At 49.4% G+C, this 26,918-nt stretch overlaps 1 protein-coding gene across 1 annotated transcript in view; it reads right to left on the minus strand.

Moving 5' to 3' along the window:
- LOC126543242 (synaptogenesis protein syg-2-like) overlaps positions 1–26,918 on the minus strand; it is a 523,643-nt gene that overhangs the window by 116,153 nt on the left and 380,572 nt on the right. Inside the window, exon 3 of the mRNA XM_072287533.1 lies at positions 2,844–2,954. Coding sequence (XP_072143634.1) covers positions 2,844–2,954 — 111 coding nt within the window. The remainder of the gene's footprint in view (positions 1–2,843; positions 2,955–26,918) is intronic.

The raw sequence follows: 26,918 nt of genomic DNA on the forward strand, positions 1-26,918 counted from the left end.
AGTTAAATTCTAGGGTTTCTTGGAAGCGGAATTTCGATTTAGGCCCGGAACATTGATTAAAATATTTTGAAATATTCGAAACTTCGAAAAAAAAATTGAAGGGTGAAGTTTACAAATTAATAGCTTTGCATCAAGAACAGATATCGCGGTTCTGTAAACGGCACCCATTACACCATTCAAAGCGGACAAATTCGATATGTCTATTTGTATCTTACGTGAATTTGTTATGTACAAGGGTTCTGCAAGAGTCGTATTTACATAATACTTAATTTTTTAGACTCATGTGTGACATATCAATTTTGCCCGCTGTAGATGTACTATTATGTGCAATTCACAGAATTGTGATATCAATTTTCATTGCTGATTTACAGAGTTGTAAACTTCATTGTTTCGTTTTCTAAAAATTTTTGATTTTTGCCACTTTTCAATAAAATATTGACGACCTAAATCGAAAATTCGAAAGAAACAGTCACTAGAATTTAAGTTTTTCTTTTAAATGCAACAAACTTCATCAAATTCGGTGCAGTGGTTGCCGAGAAAAACGAATTCTCCTTCTACATGTATTTAGATAGGAGCGTCCGACCTAATGTTTCCTCTTAGGAGGAGGCCGAGTTGCAATGTGAGCCCCCCCCCCCCCCCCCCCCCCCCCCGAACGAAATTTCTGGCTACGCCACTGCTCGCAGGGGCATAATTTTATTGAGTGTTCGCGTAAAGTGAAGCAGTGTCGTGCAGAGTTGTTTATATTGCGTTTCTCGACGTGGCTATGAAGTCAAGCTAGGGGGGCGGGATCTGGGCGGAGCTTATACGCGCCGCTCAATCTTTCGGATGCACGCACCGTGTGCCCCGAATCGTCGTATGCGGAGCATGCGGCGCCGCACGTCGGATCGGACGCCGAATCGTACCGTGTGTCTCCTGCTTGAGACAGTAATGCATCCCCGTCGTGTGCTATGGGAGCCACATATCGGGCGTCGCCCAAGTGCGCCTGGAAGCACCGAGTCCCACTCATGCAGTTCGAGTTACTGGTTAGAGATGCGTCGAAGCCTGCCATTACACATCGCAGTGGCCATTTAATTGTCCTGAGAAACGGTGTACGTGGGAAAGGCGCGAAAATATAACTCTGTGACCTGCAGCTGGCGCGACGGTCTGTCCTGACTTAAGCGCATATCTATGACAGTAGCTGTAGCTACATGGAAAAACTCTCAATGCGCAAAGTGCTACACAGCGCGCTCTGTGTACCACGTGTCATTCAAGTTAGATCAGAGCAAATTTTTACTTTGCAGAACTTATACCCTCAGTTTCTACATATATTGTGAATTTTAGCATACCTGCTATCCGAACAAAATGTGGCCAAAAATTGAAAAATAACAAAGGGCTTTACGTGAACGGTGATTACTGTATGTTGATGGGCGTTGTTCACGCTGCTCGTAAGTATTTTATTCCGTTCATTTTGCAAAAATATTTAAGGAAATAAGTTTAATCAGCTAACATTTCATTAACTTACTTAACTGATAAGGTGTCAACATGAAATTTGTGAAGGGTGCCAAGAAAAAAGACAAATAACAGCGTTTAACGCAACCTAAGTCTTGTGTGGTCGTTTTTTCGACGAAAAAATAAAGCTAGCAAGAACAAACAAACAAAAAAAGAAAGAAAATAAAAACAACAGACACAACAACGAAACACATGATCCCGCAGAGGAAGAAAATAAGAGGTGAAGGGCAGAGCGGTTAACCAGACTAACTGCCCCGTTGCCTACCCTGTACTGGGGGATGGAGTACGGGCAGGAAAGATGCGCAGAAAGGATGCGCAGTAAAGAAGATATACGAAAAAGATCTCTCCGCACATGCAAACACGGTGAATGCATCTGACAGCAACTACACTTTTTCATTCAGGCCCGATGCCTAAATAAAAAGAAAAAAAGAAAAATGAAAAACACTAGCGCTTTTAAAACAACTCTATCTGACATCGGGTGGGACCTGGGTCCACGAGTTGCCTTTTCCGTAAAGGGACAGGTTGTCGAGAGTGGTGCTGAGGACTTTTGTTTGCCTGGTACGGTACTGCGCCACTGTTGCACTAAACATGTGTCGTACTCCTCGGCATACCTCGCTTCTCACTAAGCATCCCTCGGCAAGCATCAAATATAGCTTTCGTCCTCGTGACGTCATCACGTCGACGTCTCACAGTGTGCATCCGCCTGAACTGGTGGCTGCATTTCGGCAAAGCTTGTGAGCGGTGTACTGCATAAACATATGTGGTTACATTTTATTAAAGTTGTAACCTGTGCGATGCATAAACATTGTATGGGATTACAGGTTGCACATTAGATGAAAATAAAGGCAGTCGTACGCACCGCATTTAGTTGTATAGCGTTTAATTAACTGCTTCACAAAAGCTTCGCTTCACATATAGATTTCAACATGTGCGTTGTATGTGCGCAGTTTAAAAAAAAGCGTATTTTTTCTTAGTTTAGTGCATTATTTATTAATTGTGGTTTCTATAGGAAACGAGTGCTTTAGTACCGAAACTTGCAATTCTGTCGTATATAATCAATAAAGAGCCAAAAAAAAAATATTCTGAGGTTTTATATGCCAATACTACAATTAGATTATGAGGCATGCCATATAGTGAGGGACTCCGAAATAATTTTCGGAATAATAAGAAGACCGGGGCCCTTCGAAAGGCGGCCGCAGCGGCCGAAGAACAACAATGTGCATCGCGCATATTGAAAGAAAGCTTTGAAATGGGTGTCGCAAAGCTCTGTCGCCGCTGCCCTTAGGTTATAAAGCTGATGCTACTAGTGATGATGCGGCCGCTGGATGAATTGAGAGTTCAGTTTTCACACTCACCTCCTGGGGTCTCACAGGTAAGCCGAAGCTCGTCGCCTTCGTAGTACGGCCCGACTATATCCTTCTTAGTTCTTCCTCTTGCGTCTCGGATAATTGGAGGCTTCAGAGGCCCTGCACCAGAGAGAACAAAAAAGCAAACATACTTACTGCAAGCTGCACAAGAGACACTGTCTGAACTACAATTAACGAGGGGAGAAATGTAGATCCAAATTTTCCAGCCTAAGTCCCTGCAGCTTAGCGCTCAGTGCACGGCAGCCATTCTCACCGTGATAAGACACATTTACCTATCGAAGGTACAGCCGTTGGATCGAAGACGGGAGCCAAATTTACAAAACTTATCCTTCGTAAGTTCTCCTTGCCATTGGCCAGCCACCTTCGCTTATGATATGTTCGCCATCACGGTTAACTGGCATCTGATCTTATGAACAGTAACAGCGAGAGAGAGAGAGAGAGAGAGAGAGAGAGAGAAAGATGCATAGAAAGGCAGGGAGGTTAACCAGAGGTAGTAGCGGTTGGCTACCCTGCACGGGGCGAAGGAGTAGGGTGTTTGATACAAGAGCAACGGGTAAGTCTGTCGCTGGGCCTCCTGGTAGGCGCAACGCACGAAGTGGCCTCATAAGCGCTCCATCGTCGGACAGCTGAGCATCGCAAACACTTGCTGGTGATTTCGCATGTATAGTGTGTTGTTCCCTTTTACTTTCAGGTAGAGAGAGAGACAGAAGAAAGGGGAAAGGCAGGGAGTTTAACCAGATGGGAAGGTCCGGTTTGCTGCCCTACGCTGGTAGGTGCGTAACGTAGTTTATGTTAAGCCGCGGCTTAAGCCTTTGCCGATAACTAGGAACGTTTCACCTTAACGGATTGCCTACCCGAGGGGTGACGCGAATGGTAAGACGAGCAGTTCCTTCCCATTTTAAGAAAGTCCAAAGCGAAATGCCAAACAGTGACCCATAAACCTCTCTCTCAGGAACGCACGTGTCTTGGCGCCTGCCTTCCGCCTCGCACAACTTAAAAAACCGGTGCAAGTGACAAGAAGCGCTGCGTCGGCGACTGCAGGGGAAATCCTCTTGTTACCGTCCGCGGTCAAGCAAACTGAGAAGCGGAGTTCAAATTTCTTTACAAGGGATTTATATTATCATTATGTTTATTTTTATATCGTATTTAGGAGATGTCGCCTTTAATTGGCGCCGGCTACTCCTTTTCACACAGGGATTAAAAAACAAAGAATAAATCCTAACAAAAATAGTGAGATCATAACACAAATTCCGGTAACATAAGTACACTAATGTCACACTACAACTGAAAGACAACTCCAAATCATAATAACACGAAGTCCAGCCACGTAAGTAGATAATGCGACACTAAAACTGAAAGTCAACTCAGAAACACAGCAACACAAAGTCAAGTCACATATGTGCACTAAAGTAAACAGAAAGTCCGGTCACTTAGCTAGACTAAAGTAAGGGCACATAAGAAAACACGGATTAAATTCTTGTGAAGTTACAAAAAACAAGGCATTGGATTGGCCAAAGTCGGCTAAAAGAAAAGCATAGAATGCGCTATCACATTTAAACACTCTACTCAATACTTTGCGAGAATATTGCTCGCTTCTAGAAAGCTATGCTTTGCCGTAGAGACGCCACGCTTTTATATCGACTTTGGTTGGGCGTTGCCTTTACCAAAGCCTATGCATTCCGCATAGGGATGACCGACAGCCCAGCCTGTGACCACTGCGGCCATGAAGAATCAATTGGCCATATTCTGTGCGCCTGCCCGCAGTACAGTCCACAGAGGGCATGCCTTCGCCACGAACTTGACCAACTAGACGACCAACCGTTACCCGAAACAAGAATTCTACAACATCGAAAGGACCTACCGTCACAGAAGAAGGCCGTGCAAGCGCTATTGCGCTTTTTGCGATCTACCGGCCTGTGTGAACGAGTTTAACTGGAACGCCTTTTGTGTGTGTGTCTCCACGTGTGCGTGTTTTTTTTTTTCTTTCTTTTAGCGTTTTCCTCTCTGTCATCTTTCTAACCCCTATCCCCCATCCCCAGATATATTGCAAAGGGAGAGAGAAAGGCAAAGGAACGACAGGGAGGTTACCCAGAGATTATCTCCGGTTGGCTACCCTGTACCGGGGGAGGGGCAAAGGGATGCGATAGGTGAGAGAGAGAAGAATAAAAAAAAATTAAAAAGAACACGCACACACACGCGCGCGCACACGCACACGCACACACGCTATACACACGAACTGTTTCTGTGGGCACTGTTACGCAGTATCAACGTCCAATCCTACGTCACACAGTGTACAGTCACAATTTGTCACAAAGTCCTGTGTCTTTTAAGCACCGCAACAGCGCCTTCATTCGCGTAGGCCAGTATCCTTGGAAAGTGGCCTACGCGAATACAAATAGAAAGGTACTATTATATGGAGAGCTGCAGAGATGATGGATCTTGCAAATAGTGCGTGCGTGCAACATCTCATGTTCTCGCAAAGGCCGCGGCGTGGTGTGAAAGAAAATGTTTCGTCTTTTCTTCAAGTTTTTTTTGGCGCTATGCTGTAAATCAGTGAATCAGTGGTAGCGCAATTTTTTTGCCCTGAAGAACGGCGCCGAGACAGAGCGGTTCCCGTAACTGAATGCCAGGCTACGTGCCACCTGTAGCACCGCCACCACCAGCGGCAGAATACAGGTAGGCTATCATCTTGTGCTAGAGGCGAAAATCTTGATATTGCATTCCTTCCGTACACGGCGAGCAGCAATGTTTATCAGTGCTGCCGACAGTGGGAGCACAACCCAAATCGGAGGCGTGGCTCGATCACGGGCGGCTGCCAGCCAGACAGCCGAGAACGGGACGCAGTTGCCGGTGTCGCTACTGCTGTTCGGCCCCGGCGTCATCAATATGCATGAAGCGGCCCCTTGCACGCATTTCGCGGCGTATGCTCAGTGTATCGCGTGATGGCACTTATTATCATGAAATAGGATGTGCAAGTTTCATAAGCCAGCGTGCCTACAGTGTATGCTCATTACTTTGGCATCGCGCATTTTCACCCCTATATCCTCACTCAGGCTGTCTGGTGCGTCTCGTCCACATGCGGTGCGCGCAAAGAAGTAATCATCTACATATGCGCGTATTTTACGTATGTCGCTCACACGGTAGAGCCTCATGACAACAACCAACATGTCTGCCTGCATGTCAAAAAGAAGACTGTGTCATTTACACTTATTGGAGCATACATATCCCCGGCGGGTCACTTTGACGGCACAAGGCTTAAGGAAATATTGCTAGTGACTAATGGTCCTTGGGTTATCACAGGTGACTTTGACGCGCATCATCAACTATGGGGAAGCACTAAAATTCACTCCAAAGGCAGGAGTCTTGCCTCCTTTGCTGCCGACCATGATATTTGATGTGTGAATGATAGCAGCTCTACTATTCGGCGAGGCACGGCATATAGTAGCTGTTTGGACTTGACTTAGGGGTTACGGCGCTTCGCCTCGAGCGTCCAGTGGTTGACAGACATAGAGACACATGGAAGTGACCATATTCCAACATACATAAAGATTAGTGGAGTTGGGTAATGCTTATCTACTGTCTTGTGTACACTTGATTGGTCAAGGTTTAAGGAGCATGTGGATGACGCATGTAGGGAAGGACTTTCACACAATATGGAAGATGCAATCGCAGAAGCAATGAAAGCACTCATCTGCTCGCTTACAAGGTCAGCAAGCCGAACAGACTTCTATATAGAAGTGGAGAGGCTGTGTGCGGCACGCTGACAGGCAGAACGAAGGTACTGGCGCCCGAAGTCCGTTCTAGACCTGAGGGCTTCACGACGCATACAAAAAAAAAAAAAAAAATCCAGCGTCTTATGGATAAATTGAAAGATAAGCGATGTAAATCTTTCTGTCAGTTGCTTGATGCACGAAGATCGCTCACGCACATATGGAGAACGGCTAGGGGTCTTCGCTCATCTCCGCATCAAAGGAGGCAATTTGCTGTTCTGGCCCTCCACCAATGACGCTCGCAGGTTGAAGTGGCTGAAGAATTCTGTGCGCGGGTTGCTGGGTCCGAGGTCGTCACTATTGACGGAGCACTGAATGACGTCCCTGAGGCATGTGTACCAGAAATGAACGTGCCATTTTTACTCGAAGAGATCGACGCTGCGTTGGTGGCCTGCAGGCGTTCTTCGTCACCAGGACCAGAGAGCATCCCGTACGTTGGCCTTTTTTTTTTGGACATGACGCACGTGGTGAGCTGCTCAACTACCACAATGAGTCTTGTTACAATGGCGTCATTCCTAAGCAATGGAAATCGAGCCGCTTGATCCCCATTCTGAAACCTGGAAAGTCTCCACTTGATTTATTATCATATCGTCCGATTGCGATTTCGAGCTGCGTCGGCAAAATTATGGAAAGAATAATACTTGCTCGCTTGGAATGGTACCTCGAGCGATTCAAGATCCATCCGGACGCCATGGCGGGCTTTCGTCGAGGTCGCTCGTCTATCGACAACGTTATTGACCTCGTTACCCGAGTCCAAGAACCAAAAAGCCTCAAGCGCCTAACAGTGGCACTTTTTCTCTATGTCAAAGGAGCGTACGATAACTTCGCCCATGAGGCCATACTGAACTCACTCGAGGCTGTGGGAGTTGGTAGCCAGATGTATCAATGGATTCGGGACTATTTAATTGAGAGCTGCTTTTTTATACAGATCGAGGACAGCCAAATTTCGGAACATCACATCTACCATGGCGTGCCACAGGGTGGAGTGTTGAGCCCCATGTTCAACCTCGCTCTGGTAGGGCTTGCGGAGTACCTACCGCGGACAGTTCATGCTTCAATATACGCCGACGACATTTGCATCAGGGCCTCTGCGGTGACTCGCCCACAGGTGCAGGCCAGGCTTCAGCGGGCGGCAATCATGACGGCGTCTTATCTCCGAGAACAAGGCCTCAGTGTGTCTACCGAAAAGTGCACATTGGTTGGCTTTACGCGCAAACAAATGTAATTTTGTCCCATTTCAATCAACGGTCAAGTTGTGTCCTATGTTAAGAGGCATCGCTTTCTTGGTGTCATCATTGACCGCAACCTCTCGTGTAGCCCTCACTGCGTCTATCCGAAGAAGTTAATTGCCATTGCGCAGGTCTTCAAATGTACCTGCGGGAAAAACTGGGGTACATCAGTTCATTCTGAGCTGCATCTGTTCCTGGGACTCCTACGTTACAGTCGACCAGTTTTGTCAAATACGTGCAATACACACATTCGCGCTCTGGAGAACATACAAGGTCAAGCCCTACGCACGTGTTTAGGGCTGCCTCAGTGTACCTCAACAGCAGCAACAATTGCCATCGCGGGAGACCATATGATCCAGACACACGCAGCGGTCGACTCTCTCAGAGCGCACATTCGCCATCAGTCAAAGATTCCCGACCATCGCTTAGCCTCCCTACCAGCTGAGATACCTCAAGCGACTTTTTCAAGAATGATTAGCGCACATCAAGAGTGCATACCGCCATCTTTTACACCGGCTGTAATCTCCCCTGTGCTGCCTGCGACAGCCTCAAGTGAATTTTACTACTCCTGGAATTACAAAAAAGTCCAATCATCCATCGCGGGCTCTGAAGAAACTGACGCTTCTATATATATCAGCACCAGAAATATCATGACTGCATACATATACAGGGTGTTTCAGCTAACTTTAGCCAGAGTTTGAAAATATGCCGATGCACTTTAAGGCGACGCGACCATATGGATGTTGCTCATTTTTTATGTAGTATGTCACACTGTTTTTATATTTTGCTTAATTAAATAATTAGTCAAGATTAAACCAACTTGTGAAGCAACGAAGCTAGGAAAAATATTCCAATTATGAAGTTGCAGAGATGCTAAGTTCGTTTGTACGCGGACAGTTTGGGAGCGCTGCAATCACGGCGCGCAAGCTGGTATGTCACGTGGTATTTCTTTGTATTTTGCGGGCATCCGCAGTAAGCTGAAAAACACTAATACTTAATAGATAGAAAGTTAGAAACTGTCTAATCGGGTGTGTTGCAAAGCGCTCTACAACTTTCTAAATGGAATTTCTTGCCTAACTTCGTTGCTTCAGAAGTTAGTTAATTAATATTGACTAACTAGCCAATTAAGCGAAACACAAAACTAGCGTGACACACTACATAACAAAGTGAGCAACATGCATTTGGTCGCGTCGTCTTAGAGTGCATCGGCATATTTTTAAACTCTCGCTAAAGTTAACTGAAACACCCTGTATATACCGACCGTTCGAGCTCACCTACCAGCTCAACTGCCGCATTCGTTGTTCCAGCTTAGCAGGTTACAGTTAAAGTCAAATTGTCACACATGACTACATCTACGTCGGCAGAACTTTCAGCTCTCCATGCCGCTGTGACGTACGTCGCCGAAGAGCCGGCACAGAAATGGGTCATATTCTGTGCCTTACATCACAGAACTTACGAGCAGATGATATCCGACATCAGGGAAGTACACCATCATGATTTGAAAACAGGGCACAACATAATTTTTCAGTGGATTGCTGCACAATGTGGCATTGTTGGCAACGACTTTGCTGACAGGGCTGCCCGGTCTGCCCACGAAGACACCCAGACGCGTCCGATACCTTTGGCGAGGACGGACACTGCAGGGAACTTCGTCTGCTTGCACGCACGAAGTTGCAAGTTTTCTGGAGTTCAAGTGCCTTCAACTGCCGATTGCATAAGCTGGACCCCTTGATGCGGCTACAACTGCTATCTAGCCTTTCTGGCGGCGAAACAATCTTGCTGTGCCGTTTGTGGCTGCACAGTGGCGTTCACGAACGCTTGCTTCTATCGTATGAGAATGGCAGAGAGCCCGATGTGCGACTCTTGTAGGTGCGAGGAAACCATCGAGCCCCTGTTATGTACCTTCTCTCGCTACGAGGTACAGCGCCTCTCTTGCGCAACAACTTTAAACCGACGGGTCTGGAGACCGTTCTCGGAGCCAAAGATGTGGTCACTGGCACAAAAATAGATTCGTGCACTAGTCCACTACTTGAAGTGCACCGGTTTAAGAGACCGCTTATAGTGTCCCTGTGCATGATCCCACGTGCACTCAGTGCCTCTCTCTCTCTTTTCCTCTTTCTATTCACCCTTTCCCTTAGCCCCACTGTTGGGTAGCAAACCGGGCGCTCGTCTGGTTGACCTCCCTTCCTTTCCTTCTCCTGCGCGCTCTCTCTCTCTTTACAGCGACAATTAGTGAACTCGCTACCTGTCATTACAACGTTTCAATGCGAATAACCTTGTTTGTTTTTCCCAGGTTACTGACCTTCTCTGATTGCTTCAGTCCCAAACGTATACATGTAAACAAAGGGTTAGCGAAATTTATTGTCTACATAAGCCAGACTGTCGGTCGGACTAATAAACTATATATGTGGGCAAGATAACGAAAGATAGTGCAACAAATGTGTGAAATTACTGTTGGCAAATAAGGAGAAAGCGAAAAAAAAAAGTACGGACTTGTCTCAATAGTTTCGAAATTCCTAAAATCTGTCTATTTTTATTTCTCATTTGAACTCAAGCGTTCAGGGAACATTGTTCAGTTTCGATGTTCATGAGTATCGATTAAATGGTGTAAGGTCTACAATTCTTTATCAATATATCCTCAGTGCTAAAGATATATTATCCGACAGTCATTCGTGAGTGCCAGATAGTCTGCGTATTGTGAGTTATTTCGCAAGGCCTGCTGAAAACAAAAAAGTAAAGGTTTCGTAAGCATAATGCTAAAAAAAAATGTTTATATAGAACAGGTAGAGAGGGAGAATAGTGAGGTATGTCAATTTTAGAAGTCACTTGTGAGCAATTCGTAGAAATTGCCTTTTCATGAATGATTGCCGAGGCTATACTTCTTGTTATCTGCCTTGATGGACTGTGTCGTATTGTGCTCTTTTACTTCGCTATCCTCTATTCATTCCAGCCTATACATCGATCACCGAGAACCGCTAGCCATGTTGTGTACTGGTACTTACCAATAAAAACGCGGTACATCCGAAGTTTAACATTCCAAGAAATAACTAAATCATAAATCGTAATCATAAATCATAAATAATAAATCGAAAAGATGTATTTTAGAAAGAATAACACGAGAGAAGAAAAGGGAAGTGCATTTGATCACTTTAGATGAGGTGAAAGATCGGCAATAGATTCCAGCGTTCTCCCACGTGTTTCGTTTTTTTTTCGTCTTTTGAGTGGCTGATGTTTCAACCCTTTGGCTGCGATCGCAGTTGGATGCCAGACGCAGCCCTCTCTTGAGGCCGAACTTGCTGGCCCTCTAAATAAAACCGCACGGATGTGAAATGAACTCGGGCAGACTTGTGCGCCGAGCACAACGACAATAATGCTTTTGGCGAATGAACCTGATGCAACGCGTAACCGGCTCAAGCAGAAAATGCATGGCTCGCGGAGCGAGCGATGGGGAAAGGGAACGTTCGGAGCCATTATTCAAAGGCCCGCGCTCTGGTGCGGCACACTGAAGCCGGGCATGCATCGCGCGGCATTTGTTTTCGATCAGAAGTAGCTGAAGATCTCTTAGGCGCGGCTTGGGCGGCCGTGCGCGATTTGGAGTCACTTGGAGCCGTAATGATCTTCAGAGACGACGCGCAAGAGCGGCCGGCCGGGGCTTGCTCCCTTTCGCTCAACCGCGCGACCGCGCCGCATCGCGGCCGTTCCCACTGCAGCGGCGCCGTCCATCATGCCGCTGGGGAAAATTGCGCCGCTCGAGACGCGGCGGCCAAGGCAACTGGAACAAATCTTCCGGCGCCCCTACTCTAGAGAATTTCTCTCGACCGTACGTGATTGCGTTTTAGGGGGTATTAATCTTTATTCGTGGCCTATACGCTGTGCGTGCTTGTTTGTCTTTCCTGGGCCCCACAACAGCAGACCCGTGCTCTCAGTCTGCTTGGCGATTTATGAACTCGGGGCAATGAGGCCAGGAAGCTGGTGTATACACTTAACATGTGGGCTTGTTGCACGGGGAGCGCGTTGCTCCGGTAGCCGCGCGAGAGTCGGCTCTGCTGGCGTCCCCCACAAGCTGTGCTCGCTGCCGTCTGGCGCCTCCGGGGACCGCTGCCGTGCGTTGTGGCTCGGGAGGCTCGGAACGCGCCTGTCGGCTCTCCGGAGACGCGCCGAGGTGAAGGCGGACTGAAACTAAGACTCTTATCAGTTCCTGGGTATACCGGGGAAGGTGCCCTCGGTTCTTCGAGTAACGCCACAGATGTGCGTTTGTGGCCCCTGCGCCACTGCCGTGCCCAAGTGCTTGTTGCTTGATCCCCCGATGAGACACTCCAGCCCCGCTCTCTGCTGCAGTAGTCAGCCTCGTTCTGGCGGAAGTTTCGCAAGTTTTCAGATTTCACAGGCAATGCTTTGCACACGGTCTTGCAGTGCCTCACACGTGTGCCTTCACGCCTTCACGTGCGCGTCTATGCCAGTGCACCTCCCTAAAAGGTGTTTTCGCCGAGATCCCTTCCACAGCAAGAGGCTGTGTGACAGAGTTGCCCCACAGCACAAATGTCACAGCTTGATTTATTCTTCCCTTGAAAATTTCAGAGCAGTTCCTGGAAGCCGCACTTGATGAATTGCGCTTGCGCTTACCGACCCCCCGCGAGGTAGTTCTTAGCGACTCACAATCCGCAGTTCGTAACTACGCGCGGGGGCGCATTTCCTCCAAAGCTTTCCAGTTCCTAAGGAAAGCTGGTCGATAGCACTTCGATAGCACCGCGATCATGTGGTTCCCAGCGCACGTTGCCACCCCCACCGACGAGGGTCCCCCTAACTTGAACGAGGTAGCACACAGCTCTGCGCGTGAATTAACTGACCCACCGCGCAGAATCGGAAACCGCCACTTCGAGTTTGGAACTCCTGGTTCGAAACACGCAAGAACGCTTGGTCAGATACAATGGCATCATCAAGCACTACCAGCTAGGCAGGCGGATATTGCCCTCACCTCACCCCAAACTGAAACGTCGCCAGGCAGTCGTCTGGCGACAACTGCAGACACAAACCTTTTCCACTCAGGTGCGAGAGCAGCACATTTTCCCAGTGCAATACCCAAGTGCTCTTTGCAAGTTATGTCAGGCAACTAGAGCGACGCTCTCACACATGTTGTGGGAGTGTCGTGTTATATAAGCTAAAATGGCAGTAGCTCCTGAGGCTCTTGCGTCGAAGTGGGCCACCGCTCTGCGCAGCTCCAACCTCAAGACGCAAGAGCGGGCTGTCCAGCAGGTCCGAGAGGCGGCGACGAGGCAAGGCCTCGAAGTCCCTTCATGGGAAACCTGAGCCCAGGTCGTTAAACTTTGCCGGATTTAAAGTAAAGTTGTTTCCATCCATCCATGGCGAATGCAAAGTTGCAAGCACCGGGGCTCTCTTTGCCTCGAGCTAAGTACACTATGACGAGCGCTACCAGCAGCTAGTGTTACTGCATATGCGGGCTCCCGCAGAAGGAGCCACATACAGTGACTCTACTTGCATAAATAGCTATGGATACCCAGTGGTCAGTGTGTGACGCAGTAATAATATATGCATGCATTCGGTATCTCTCACGCGCTTGCGCGTGCCGCGTCTATAGCACAGGACCATCCGCATACTCATAACGAGGAGCTCCGGAGAGACGCCGTCTGGTTAGTCGTCTCCTCTACAGTCGCTTGTGCATCTTTGATAAACCGCTATCAATGCTCATTGCCTACCCCGTTTCGACTCCTCTGGACGGACAGGTGTGTAGCCAAATGTTAACTCACGGTCGACATGAGCACTTTATCGCAGCGAGCAATATAGGCTGCCTGTCCTGGTTTCAGCTACACGATCCGTGCGCTTATGTTTAAATGCGGCAGCTTATTAGAGGAAAGTGGCATCGCAGTGATTTCAAAATGCGCGTACCCTCACTCATAAGTGGCCCCTGATGTCTGAACGCCTCATTGTGCACGTGCGTGTATTTGTCAAATGCAAGCTCCACCTGACGACTCCGCGCTCTTCACCTGAGCATTCACTTTGCGAGCTGCCTTCATTACGCCGGCGCTGCCTGATGCGCACGTGACTGCCATCACCTGAAACGCGTCGTTCACCTCTTGCGTTATGCAAGATGGGAATTCACAAAACATCTTACGCTAGAGTTGTAAGTAAGTGAAGATGTCAGCCAATTGCAATGTTAGACATGTCACTAGCAAATGCGGACGGGCACTGACAAGGATCATTGATGAACGAAAAGCTTTGTGAATTCAGCGCATGGTTTTGTTGTTTTTTACATCGCCAAATGTTTGATCTACAAAGTAAAATATTTTCTTTCTTTGAAGCGCACAGAACGCTCTCGCACTTCGCTAGACGAGTGCGTTTCTTGAATGTTATTTTCTCTGCTTCTACGCATTCCACTGTGCACAGCATACGCTCAGGCACACGCTGTACTAAGGAGCGGCCATTGCTAACATAAAGGCTGAGGAGATGAAATCGTTGATTAGTTTTGTAGTTTTGGGCTCGTAATGAATTTTCTCTGCCGTTACAGTGGGAAAAGTCGCCTAGCAGAAGAGGTGGCCGAGAGAGTCAACAGAGCTCCATGGACCCGCTTACGATGGCGCGAATAGATTCTCGACTGGCACTAGACGCTTGCCGCTGCGCGCCTTCAGGTGTTCCACAGCGTCCAAGTAAATGCGGCATAGCCACACGGTAACACACGTCGCATTATTTACGTACGTGCGTCACTTGCCGTCTTTCCCGCTGACACCTCCGCGAGAGGGGACAATAAAATAAATAAATGAATGCGACGAGAGCTCGCGACGAGTGGCTAAAGGAAGCGAAAGTCCGAGCCGGCTACCAAGATGCAATCGTCACCACGGCTCTGCTGTCGCGATACAGAGCCGCTGGCAGGAAAAGCTGCCGCCTCCTTAGTGCGCTGAGAAGGGTTGAGGGAGAGGACGCCGGATCCAACGCGGGCGGAAGCCGCAGAGGTGCGCGCGCTGTCCGGACAGTTGAAGGGCCGGCGACGCGGCATCCGCTGTCCCTTCCTTTCTGCGCTCCCTCTCACCCGAGCCATCCATCTCGCGCCCCGAGGAGATGACATATCTATCGCCGCTGCTTTCGGAAGCCCTTCGGACTTTTCTCCCGTCCCCCGCCGCAATATAGGCGCGCGCATCTCTCAATTCAGGACGCCGAGCTGCCTCTTGCCTGACCATGTGTGTGCGTGCGCGCTGCGACGACCAGGGTACACAGACACGCTAGCGCGAGTAACGCGCTGAAGGAGGGGGGGGGGGTAAGAAGGGAGAAAAGCATAAAAGGCAGCAGGAGACGTGCGCAGTGTCGGAGCTCTCCCTCGAGGCTGCGCGCGTGTGCTCTCGGAAAAAAAAAAAAAAAAAAAGCGGCGGGGGAGCGCACCTCCGTGAGCCGGAATATTCGGCGGGAAGCGAGCTCGACGAATTGAAGGAGTACACCTATGCGTGCTATATATCTGGGTTAGGAGATGGATTTTATTATACGCCCAGCGGGCTCCATCTCGGCAGGCCAACGGCGTCGGTAATACATGCGCCTGGCGGCGCCACGTGCCTACTATATACTTCGCTTGCGAGAACTGCAGTGGCGCGCGGCCGCATAAAAGCTGCCCCGCTGGTCGCGCGGGTCACTCTCGACGCGAGTTGGTCGCGCCTAGCTGGAATGCGCGGCGGATTCCGCGCACGCGCGCGCACTACGTCCGCTCCCCCACAACCCCTTCTTTTTTTCCGAAAAGTGCTTGCAGGGAAGCCACGGAACGTCGCCTTCAGCGTTTTTTTTTTTCCTCGTGTGCCGTTCACCCACGAGCTTCGCGCGCAAACAGCAGCGCAAGTGGGCAAATGATCCAGAAGCTGGCGCTAAGCCCGTGTGGTCAGGCCGAGCATACGAGCATACGCTCGTCGTGTCCACAGAGAGGAACACGGACTGGCTTCCTTTTCTTAACCCAACAAACCTCAGTGACGACCAGCAGGGTTTCAGTAGTGTAGTTAACTGAACTAAATCTTCTCAGAGTCCGTATATATGCCTAGATGTGTTCTTTAAGAGCGCCTATGTACACCCTGTAAGAGTACTTAAGAGGAAGAGGTCCGGACACCGACCAATATAGTTTAAGATATATATGTACGTTTAGGCTCCCCCCCCCCCCATGCCTTGGGAGCCTTATTCACAATACACGCCAAGTGTGATTGTGATTGTGAATGATTGTGAACAAGGCTCCCGTGGGGGAGCCGAAACGTAAATATATATTGTAAAGGAGATTTATTAGGGTTCGTAGCGACCGCCGGTTCTACGATGCACCGAGCAGTTCCCGAGCTCGAGCTTCTGCTGCGCGCTTGATGCTGCCAATGCTGCTGACCCAGTGCGCACGTTCGTTATCTTCCTTACAATGGCCCCGCGGAAATAAAGGAGCCATCCTGGCGACTTAGGTTTCTGGATGGACGGTAGAATCGTGACACGGCTTGAGACGCTGAACGTGAACGACTTCGCGGTTACGACGTCGCATGTCGGACGGCGGCGTTAGCGGCTCAATCAGGTAATTCACGGGTGATATTCTCTCGAGAACGCGGTATGGCCCGTCGTACTTCGGAAGGAGTTTTGAAGCGAGCCCAGGCGTGCGGTGTGGCACTAACAACCAGACGAGAGCGCCCGGGAGAAAAGTGGGAGTCGAGTTCTGGGCATCGTGAACGGCTTTTTGACGGTCCTGGTCGTCCGAGGTGAATCGGCGGGCCAGCTGGCGACATTCCTCGGCGTGTCTGGCGGCTTCCGAGATCGGCAGGCATTCGGATGGGTCTGGCCGGTAGGGCAGAATGGTGTCGATTGTGTGCGAAGGATGACGGCCGTAAAGAACGTAAAAGGGTGAGAATCCGGTAGTGGCCTGAGTCGCGGCGTTGTAGGCATAGGTGACAAACGGAAGAACGAGGTCCCAATTAGAGTGATCAGGTGAAACATACATGGCGAGCATGTCACCAAGAGTTCGATTAAAGCGTTCCGTGGTACCGTTAGTCTGTGGGTGATAAGCAGTGCATTTACGATGAACAATAGCGCATTCAGCAAGCAGTTGTTCGATGAATTCAGATAAGAAGGCGCGGCCTCTGTCGCTTAAAAGTTCACGTGGACCTCCATGACGAAGGAGAAAACGGTGAAGTATGAAATTGGCGACCTCTTGCGCTGTAGCATTTGGTAGAGCAGCGGTCTCCGCATAACGGGTTAAGTGGTCTACCGCAACGATTATCCACCTGTTGCCGGTAGGAGTCAACGAAAGTGGCCCGTAGAGATCTATGCCCACGCGATCAAAGGGTCGGGATGGGCATCGCAGAGGCTGGAGTTCACCGGCGGAGTTGTGTGGTGGCGCTTTACGGAGTTGGCACTCACGACAAGAGCGGACGAACGTTCGAACGAAATTGTACATTCCCCGCCAGTAATAGCGGTGTCGAAGTCTTTCGTAGGTTTTGAAGACTCCCGCGTGGCCACACTGAGTGTCGACGTGGAACGTGGAGCAGAGCTCTGATCGCAAGGTTCTCGGAATGACGAGTAACCAGGTGCGTCCCTCTGGGGCATAGTTGCGTCGATATAGTAGCTGGTCTCGAATCGCAAAATGAGGAACTTGGCGCCGAAGCGTACGTGACGCTGGAACGTATCCGAGAGAAGGTCGAGCAGAGATGCAGTCCAGGGATCATTACGCTGTGCAGCAGCGATAGTGTCAACGTCCAGAGAGGATAATGTACACTCGCAGGCGGAGTCGTCACGGGCCTTCGGGGGAAGCGGCGATCGGGATAGCGCGTCAGCATCGGAGTGCTTTCGCCCGGAACGGTAAACCACGCGGATGTCATATTCTTGGATTCGCAATGCCCAGCGGGCAAGGCGGCCGGATGGATCTTTGAGCGTCGACAGCCAACATAGTACGTGGTGGTCGGTCACTACGTCAAACGATCGGCCGTATAAATATGGGCGAAACTTGCCAAGCGCCCACACAATGGCCAAACACTCATTTTCTGTAACGCTGTAATTGGTTTCCGCCTTCGTTAACGTGCGACTCGCGTATGCGACGACGTATTCTGTGTGGCCAGGTTGACGCTGTGCCAACACAGCGCCAAGGCCTACACCGCTTGCATCGGTATGGATATCGGTGGGCGCTTGAGGATCAAAATGGCGAAGAATGGGTGGCGTCGTGAGAAGACGGCGCAAGGTTGCGAAGGCGTCGTCACACTCTGGAGACCATGATGAGAGATCTCTAGCGCCACCAAGGATCTGCGTGAGAGGCGATATAATTGACGCAAAGTTTCGAACGAATCGTCGGAAGTAGGAGCAGAGGCCGATAAAACTGCGTAGCTCCTTCATAGTGGTAGGTTTTGGGAACGCAGTAACAGCACGTAGCTTCTCGGGATCCGGGCGAATGCCCTCCTTTGACACGACATGGCCTAAAATTGTGAGCTGACGAACAGCAAATCTACACTTCTTCAGGTTAAGTTGCAACCCGGCGTTGGTCAAGCAAGTGAGTACGTGCTGGAGACGGAGCAGATGCGTTGCGAAATCAGGGGCGAGCACCACAATATCGTCAAGATAGCAAAGACAGATTTTCCATTTGAGGCCACGTAGAACATTATCCAACGTAGCAGGAGCGTTGCAAAGTCCGAAAGGCATGACGGTGAATTCATACAAGCCGTCTGGTGTAACAAAAGCAGTTTTCGGGCGATCGGCCTCTGCCATCGGAACCTGTCAGTAGCCTGACCGCAAATCCAGCGAAGAAAAGAACTCGGCTCCCTGTAAACAGTCCAGAGCATCATCGATGCGTGGTAATGGGTAGACGTCCTTCAGCGTGATCTTGTTCAAGCGTCGAAAATCAACACAGAAGCGGATGGAACCGTCTTTTTTTGAGACGAGGACCACGGGAGAGGCCCATGGGCTTTGGGAAGGTTGAATGACGCCTCGACGGAGCATGTCATCGACCTGGTCTGCAATGACGCGACGTTCCGTAGCGGACACGCGATATGGTCTTTGTCGCAGCGGTGAGTGAGAGCCAGTGTCGATGTAATGCTCGACCGTCGATGCGCGGCCAAGAGATGGTTGCGCAACGTCGAAAGAACGGCGGAAGTGCTGAAGGAGTGCGAGAAGTTGAGATCGCTGCGAATGCGGCAGATCTTCGGCGATGAATGGGCTGAACACACCAGTGCATGTTGAGTCGAGTACGGAGAGGGCACTCAGTTCATGGACGGTAGTAGCAGGCGCTTCGTCGAGGACGGAGACAATTCGTGTTGAATCGACCGATTCGACGTAACCAAGGCATTCGCGGCGGAGCAGTGATAGTGGCGATGACAGATGATTGTAAATGGGCATCGTGCTGACACCGGCGGCAAGGTCAAGAGCTGCAAAGGGCAAAGGAAGCGCTTTTTCGGGTAACAAAGTGATGAGAGGGCATGAAGAAGACCGTCCCGTCGGATATGATACTACAGAAGACTGGTACGAATGCTGAAGAGAGCGGAGGAATACAGGTGTCTTCTTTCACGACAATTTTAGCGGCAGGATGAGCATCGACGGAGGCCAGGTCACCAAGGTGGAAAAGTTCAATCTCAGCCCGAGCGCAATTGATGATGGCGTTGTGGCGTGAGAGAAAATCCCATCCTAGAATAACGGCGTGGGATCACGATGAAAGAACTATGAATTCAATCGTGTACAAAACGTCCTGTATGGTCACACGGGCAGTACAAGCAGCGGTAGGGCGAATGGGTTGAGCACTCGCCGTTCGGAGCGACAATCCAGACAGAGACGTCGTCACTTTACGAAGCGAACGGCAAAATCTTGCATCCATAACTGAAATAGCGGCACCGGTATCGACGAGGGCGACTGTAGCGATATCTTCGATAAACACATCAATGACATTAGCAGGTAAAGGAGGAGGACTTCGGCATGTCGACACTTGCGCAGTTCTTGCCTCAGGAACTGCGTCGTCTAGTTTCCCTCTTCGTTAGAGACGGGCCGTCGACGCATAGGGGAAAGCGATCGGCGACGTGGGGAGGGTGGCCGGAGGCGTTCGAAGCGAGGACGGCGATCAGTCTGGGAGCGAGCTGGTGATGGGTCGAAGGATCTGTAAGGCGCAGGTGGATCAGGCGGCACATAGGGCGCGCGGCGATCGCCATCGAACGCCTGCGATCGGCGGCGGCAGAACCTTGCGACATGACCGGGATACCTACAGGCGAAGCATATAGGGCGATTGTCCGGCGTACGCCACGGGTTAGTGACGGCAGTGGTGGTCCAGGGGACGGGAGTGGGAGGGCGGTGCACAGGCTGCTGGAAGCGACGCACGGGCACAGTGCTAGGGGCCATTGCAGCAACCGTAGCATAAGTGAGTGGTGTAGTCACGACATCTTGCTAGTGAACAGCCGGCAGCGCTTCCGCGACCTCTTCATGGATCACGTTACGGAGATGAGACGGCAAAGTGCTGGCAGACTCCTGAGTAACGGACACCAGAGATAGCTGTCGTGCAACTTCTTCGCGGACGAAATCCTTGATTTGGGTTATCAGGGAGGCTTGTTCTGGGCCGGTGGTCAGGCTGCAGAGTGACGTCGCATTTGGTGTGGGATGTCGCCTTGTCAGAGCTCGCTGCTTACGCAACTCATCATAGCTCTGGCACAAGCTGATGATGTCGCCAACAGTGCGTGGGCCCTTGGCCAGAAGCATCTGGAACGCGTCATCATCGATTCTCTTCATGACGTGCTTGATCTTTTCCGCTTCCTTCATGGCAGCGTTCACGCGCCTGCACAAATCTAGAACGTCTTCTATATAGCTGGTGAATGTCTCACCCGTGTCCTGTGCGCGTGTACGCAAACGCTGCTCGGCTCGGAGTTTCCTGACGGCGGGTCGGTCAAATACTTCGGTAATCGAAGTCTTGAACACCGACCACGTTCGGATATCCCTCTCATGATTTCTGAACCAGAGACTGGCCACGCCCGCGAGATAGAATGATACGTAAGCCAGTTTATCTGAGTCATTCCATTTGTTATGAACGCTCACCCGCTCGTAGGACGACAGCCACTCTTCAACGTCGTTGTCGTCGGTTCCGCTGAAGATGGGAGGCTCCCGTTGGCGAACGGTACCAGGGCAAGGGACGGGTGGCAGTGGAAGAGTCTGCTGGTCGGCGTCCGGCATGGCAGAGGGTAGCGTCCGAGAACGGAGTTCCAGGATGGTAGAATGGAACGTTACCCTGCACGGCTCCACCACTTGTAAAGGAGATTTATTAGGGTTCGTAGCGACCGCCGGTTCTACGATGCACCGAGCAGTTCCCGAGCTCGAGCTTCTGCTGTGCGCTTGATGCTGCCGATGCTGCTGACCCAGTGCGCACGTTCGTTATCTTCCTTACAATATTTTAAACCATTTTGGTCGGTGTCCGGACCTCTTCCTTTTAAGTATGCATCATCCTGACCAGACAGGCTTCCGTCATAATCTCGACTTCACCCTGTGAGAGCAGCGGCTATAGAGTGTCTACGCTCGTAGACGGCATATTCTACGTCCCGAGCATAATTCTTTATCGCAGCCTGCAAGCGCTAACTTAAAGTCCGCATTCAAGAATCTGGGCTCGAATATTCACAAAGCTTTTCATTCGTAAGGGGTCTTTGCCACTGGCCGGCGGCCTCTTCTAATAATATGTCCAGCATCGGGATTGGCTAGGATTTGCTCTTCCGAATAATTCCAGCGTAAGAAAATTTTGTGAATACGGGCCCTGCTCATTCGTTACACCGAGCTATAAGAACAGGCGCTGGTCAATGGTGAATTAGTCAAGACGACTTGCCAATGACAGACAAACCTAAAAAATGTGTTACGCTGTGGATTGGGTCCCATTAACCATCTTGATCGCTGTGAAAACAGCGAAGGCATTGGCCCTCACAAATGCAGACCACATCAGTGCGATCAAAAACATTGTCGTTTTAACGTAGTCCCGTTTCTGCACGTGTGTTTTTCACAAAAAGCATATAGCTCCATTTCTCTGTCAGGTAGGGTTGATACACTGAAGAAACAAGCTCACTATCAAGTGGCAAGCGAAAAAGTCTTCCGTGTGCACATGACAGTCTTTTAGCTGCACGTGTTATCCATTTCCCTCTTGGAAGTTGTGCACGAAGTCGCTAGCTGCTTTTTTTTTTCCTTTTGCATCTACGTGTGTGCGTGTGTGTGTGTTTCGATAAACGCCCTTCTGTGAAAGTCGTTGGAACTTGCACACGAGATTTCTGCAAAAGCATTGCCTAGGAGACTTAGCTCATATATCACTCTGTTTACATAAAAGCACATGCAGCAATTTTGACTTTCATTTTTGTACAAGCGAGCACGAGTAAATAAACGTGCCATAGGAATTGCATGGACACGTGGTAACACGTTTCCAGCCAGTGCAGTAAACAGTGACACTTAAAAGTCAAACGTATTGCTGGCAACCATTTCCTCAGCGCCATGCCCTCGAGCTGACAACGAAAGAATTCTTCCAAAGCATCGCCACTACACGAGGAACGATGCTGAAGAAGGCAATGGCATTCGAGTGCAAGTCGCTGTCGCAAATTTGAGAGAGCATCCACTTCTCTTAGACATTTCCTTACAACTTGAATGACATCAGAAAAAAACACAGGGAAAAGCATAAAAGGTACACTGAACCCTAAAAGGGGACTAAAAATAAGCAAACAGAATTTGCAAATAGAGAAGAGATATAAAGAGCAGAAGGGCGGAAAGGGTGGCGTGAGATCGCTAGAGCGGCTGTCAGAAATTTCAGGGGTCGTCTCCCGTTATACGCTAGCGCTCTCGAGCAAGCTGTCTTTTCGGGACTTCATCTCGACGCGGATGCACGCCTAGCAGATATCTGTGGCGCGCTTTTCCCCCAAAGCAAGAACAAACACGCAAATGTGAGGGCGAAACTTGCACGTACGCAGACACACAAAGTGCATTTGGAATAAGGAGTACAAGACTCCAACTGGAGCTCTTTCTTTTGTCGTAAGTCTTAGTTCTGACATACTATCCTTTATTCGTATGTTAATTTTATCAGGACATTAACAATAAAAACCACGACTCATGTTTCACGTAGCTTTATATATATATATATATATATATATATATATACACACACACAGTGTGTGTGTGTGTGTGTGTGTGTGTGTGTGTGTGTGTGTGTGTGTGTGTGTGTGTGTGTGTGTGTGTGTGTGTGTGTGTGTGTGTGTGTGTGTGTGTGTGTGTGTGTGTGTGTGTGTGTGTGTGTGTGTGTGTGTGTGTGTGTGTGTGTGTGTGTGTGTGTGTGTGTGTGTGTGTGTGTGTGTGTGTGTGTGTGTGTGTGTGTGTGTGTGTGTGTGTGTGTGTGTGTGTGTGTGTGTGTGTGTGTGTGTGTGTGTGTGTGTGTGTGTGTGTGTGTGTGTGTGTGTGTGTGTGTGTGTGTGTGTGTGTGTGTGTGTGTGTGTGTGTGTGTGTGTGTGTGTGTGTGTGTGTGTGTGTGTGTGTGTGTGTGTGTGTGTGTGTGTGTGTGTGTGTGTGTGTGTGTGTGTGTGTGTGTGTGTGTGTGTGTGTGTGTGTGTGTGTGTGTGTGTGTGTGTGTGTGTGTGTGTGTGTGTGTGTGTGTGTGTGTGTGTGTGTGTGTGTGTGTGTGTGTGTGTGTGTGTGTGTGTGTGTGTGTGTGTGTGTGTGTGTGTGTGTGTGTGTGTGTGTGTGTGTGTGTGTGTGTGTGTGTGTGTGTGTGTGTGTGTGTGTGTGTGTGTGTGTGTGTGTGTGTGTGTGTGTGTGTGTGTGTGTGTGTGTGTGTGTGTGTGTGTGTGTGTGTGTGTGTGTGTGTGTGTGTGTGTGTGTGTGTGTGTGTGTGTGTGTGTGTGTGTGTGTGTGTGTGTGTGTGTGTGTGTGTGTGTGTGTGTGTGTGCGCGCGCGCGCGCGCGCGCGCGCGCGCGTGTGCGTGCGTGCGTGAGTTTGCGCATTTCGGCTGAACGGTAGCATTCGTGTTGTTTTTGTTCCTTTTGCTTCAATGTTATAAGACATGGCTGCAGCTTTGAGGAAGACGAAACATGAAATGAAGATGACGCACACTGGACCAGCGCCGGTTCGGTGCATTATCGCGTTTGTGTTTCGTCTTCCTCAAAGCTGTAAGCTTGCTTCTTGATGCCATCAACTAATTCGCCCAGCTTCCAGCAGTATTTGCTTCCGTGTCTGCTTCCGTGTCTCATGCGCCTGCTTTTATGCATGACAGCTGTTGCAGTTTTGATTTCTGGCTCTGCAGAAAGACTACTGACACACACACACACACGCGCGCACGCGCGCGCGCGCACACGCACGCACACGCACAAGATGAATAAAAAAGAAAAAAGAGAGTACGACGTACGTTGAATTTGCACAGTATATTTTACTGACGTTCTGGCTGGTGGACCAGCCTTTGTCAGAGTGTCAGAGCACTCTGACACTCTGGGTGCCGAGTGCTTAGTAACTACGTTGCACATGAATATTCAGAGTTCAAACTGCAATTCATGTTACCGAATATAACTTTTAAGTCATATATGTAGTGCGTTTGTCTGAGCGCTTGTGCATCGTACTTGTGACCGTGTTCACGCATGTGACCTGTGCTTGCACGCGTGCTAGAGTGCGTATGCTGTGTTTGCGCATGTGTGTGCATGTCTATTAAACTTGGCTGTTCGTGATAACTGGACAACCCACTACTGAAACACGTGGTGTCGTAACGCCAAAAAAAAAAACGAAGAAGTAAAACACTCAGGTCACGTGTACTGTGAGAATCGGTGTGACGCGAAGGATATTGCAGTTAGTTGCCTATCTAGCATCGTTTGGTGTCCTGCAAAGCGTTACCTAATGACCAACGTGTGCGTGTGCGACTACAGCAGCAAGACGATGGTGATGATGACGATCACTTGAAGGCGAGCACACGATTCCTGCTCCGGCCGTTTGACGCGAGTCTACGGCATGTAAATTGTTGGATTCTACATAATTGTAGGCACTGGACTGGCGTAAGGGAGGGGAACACGAATAGCGACGTCATCTTGGACTAAGTGTTATAAAATTGTACGTACGTATGTCCATGTCGTGCGATCTGTATTGAAATGACCATGAAATTTGCACTCCCGCGAAGAAACGTTAACACCTACTCCACGTGTGCCGATCATCAGTTAACGCGGTACAACGTCGCCCAGCATCTATGTAGCGGCAGCTGCCACGAGGAAACAATGCGATGAACTTGCATGCGATGCACGCGAAAGTCAAAGTGGCAATTTGGGCGAGTTGGCTAAGATGGTTGTGTAAGCATGCCTTCCTTCTCGCTATCCAAAAAAGATATCGATTACCTGGAGAATACCGCGCATTTAAAGTGCGCATACAATGCTTTGTATATTAGCGCATGTTCTTTGACGAAATAAACGAGTTATAAGTAGCGCTTCGTGTGCCCTGTGCCCCATTTCTATGCAAACACCACTTCGCAATTTACTGAAATTGTCGCGCATATTCTAGAGACTTCTAGGGCACAAGGAGAATCACCCGAGGGTTGCCTGTCTTGGATGACCTTGTCAATTCGAAACGCCTATAAAGCTTCCGGGTAATCAGCAGACACTTATTTTGACAAGACTGAAGGAAGAATAGATGTTTGGTTCCGTCCGTCTTGCCAAAAATAAGTGTCCGCTGATCTCCCGGAAAGTATGAACCAAATAGCTCAGCTGAAAACAGTTGCACTTATAAAGCGTAATAAACCATAAGCATGATGGATGTGGTGTTTGTTATTGCTGATGTTGGTGAATAGGCAACAAAGAGAAATGAAAAGCGAGTGCAGCATAATGGTTACAGTATCGGGCTGCTATGCTGGGAGACAGCGTTTCGATTTCATCATGGGAAACTTGAATTTATTCTTTACTTAAGAGGCCCGAAACGAGGGGAGATAGAAAGCTAGTGCCCTTGGAAGAGCCAAAGAACGCGTCCCCTTCAATAGCACAATAGGAGGAGAGGAAAGTGCTGCGTTTTCTTCTAGAACGCGTTCGGCTTGGTGGCGTATACATTGACAGTGCTCTCTATATTCGCTAGGCACCAGCGCGATCACAGTTTCGTCTTACAGTCAGGATGGATGGACTCGCTGTTACCACGCTCCTCAATTTCGCTAGTCGTGGTTGCCGCAGCCTAAGGTGAGCTTCGATGCAACTATTTTTCTTATCACGTACGGTCGGGGTTGTTAATCAAAACGCCTTCACGCACGGCGTCTCAAGTGTTTCTCAATGCGAATCAGCTGCACAGGGGCGAGAAACTGCGTTTTCGTTTCTGCAGCTCGCTTCGCGGCTCCGGTTTGAACAAGCCATACCTCTGAGCTTTTGTTATAGTGCCTAGTATAGCCATCTTGTTGCACCAAACATTCAGCGGGTCAGAGCAACATAATTCAGAATTTTATCTCTGTTCGCGCATATATGCCTCGCATCGCCGCTTACGGGGGTTATTATTTCGAGCTGTTTGAATACAAACTGGTGCTCAGGAGAAAATCGGTGGGTCATTGCCAATACGGCGGAGGAAATTTTACAGATGATAGCCACGCAATTTCGACGTCTTTCAGAGCTGCTGTTGCGCTCCGTTTATATAATGTATGCTACTCCAATATTCGACGCTGAAATCGTCATAAGCGCCGAGCGCTCTCCGCGTGCAACGTACTTTGCGTGCCTGGGCGGCGCATCTTGCCGCTGCTCGAAACACTGCGCTATTCTGCGCACTCACGATTTCCTACCATATTTACGAACACGTTCTTATGCTGGAACTGTTCGTAAGAGCAGGTGACAGTTAACGGTGATGTCGCATATATGATTAGCGAAACCGGTCGACCAATGACAGTGAACACTTACGAACAAACTTTTTTGTGAATTGATCCTCCGGTTTGTTCCCAGGTGTTACACCGCTAGTTGTTATGGGCGAGTAACAATAAACGGACACAGTTTTCAGGGTTAGGATCTACAAGACTTTTCTTTCGAAGTGTTCTTTACCATTGGCCGGCCACCTTCACTAATCGCAGGTTGGGCTTCAGAATTGGCCTGAAATTTTCTCTTGAGGACACCGAGCGTAAGAAAATTTTGGAAATACTGGCCCTG

This window comes from Dermacentor andersoni, chromosome 1, assembly GCF_023375885.2.
Source record: "Dermacentor andersoni chromosome 1, qqDerAnde1_hic_scaffold, whole genome shotgun sequence".
In the NCBI taxonomy this organism is placed as follows: Eukaryota; Metazoa; Arthropoda; class Arachnida; order Ixodida; family Ixodidae; genus Dermacentor; species Dermacentor andersoni.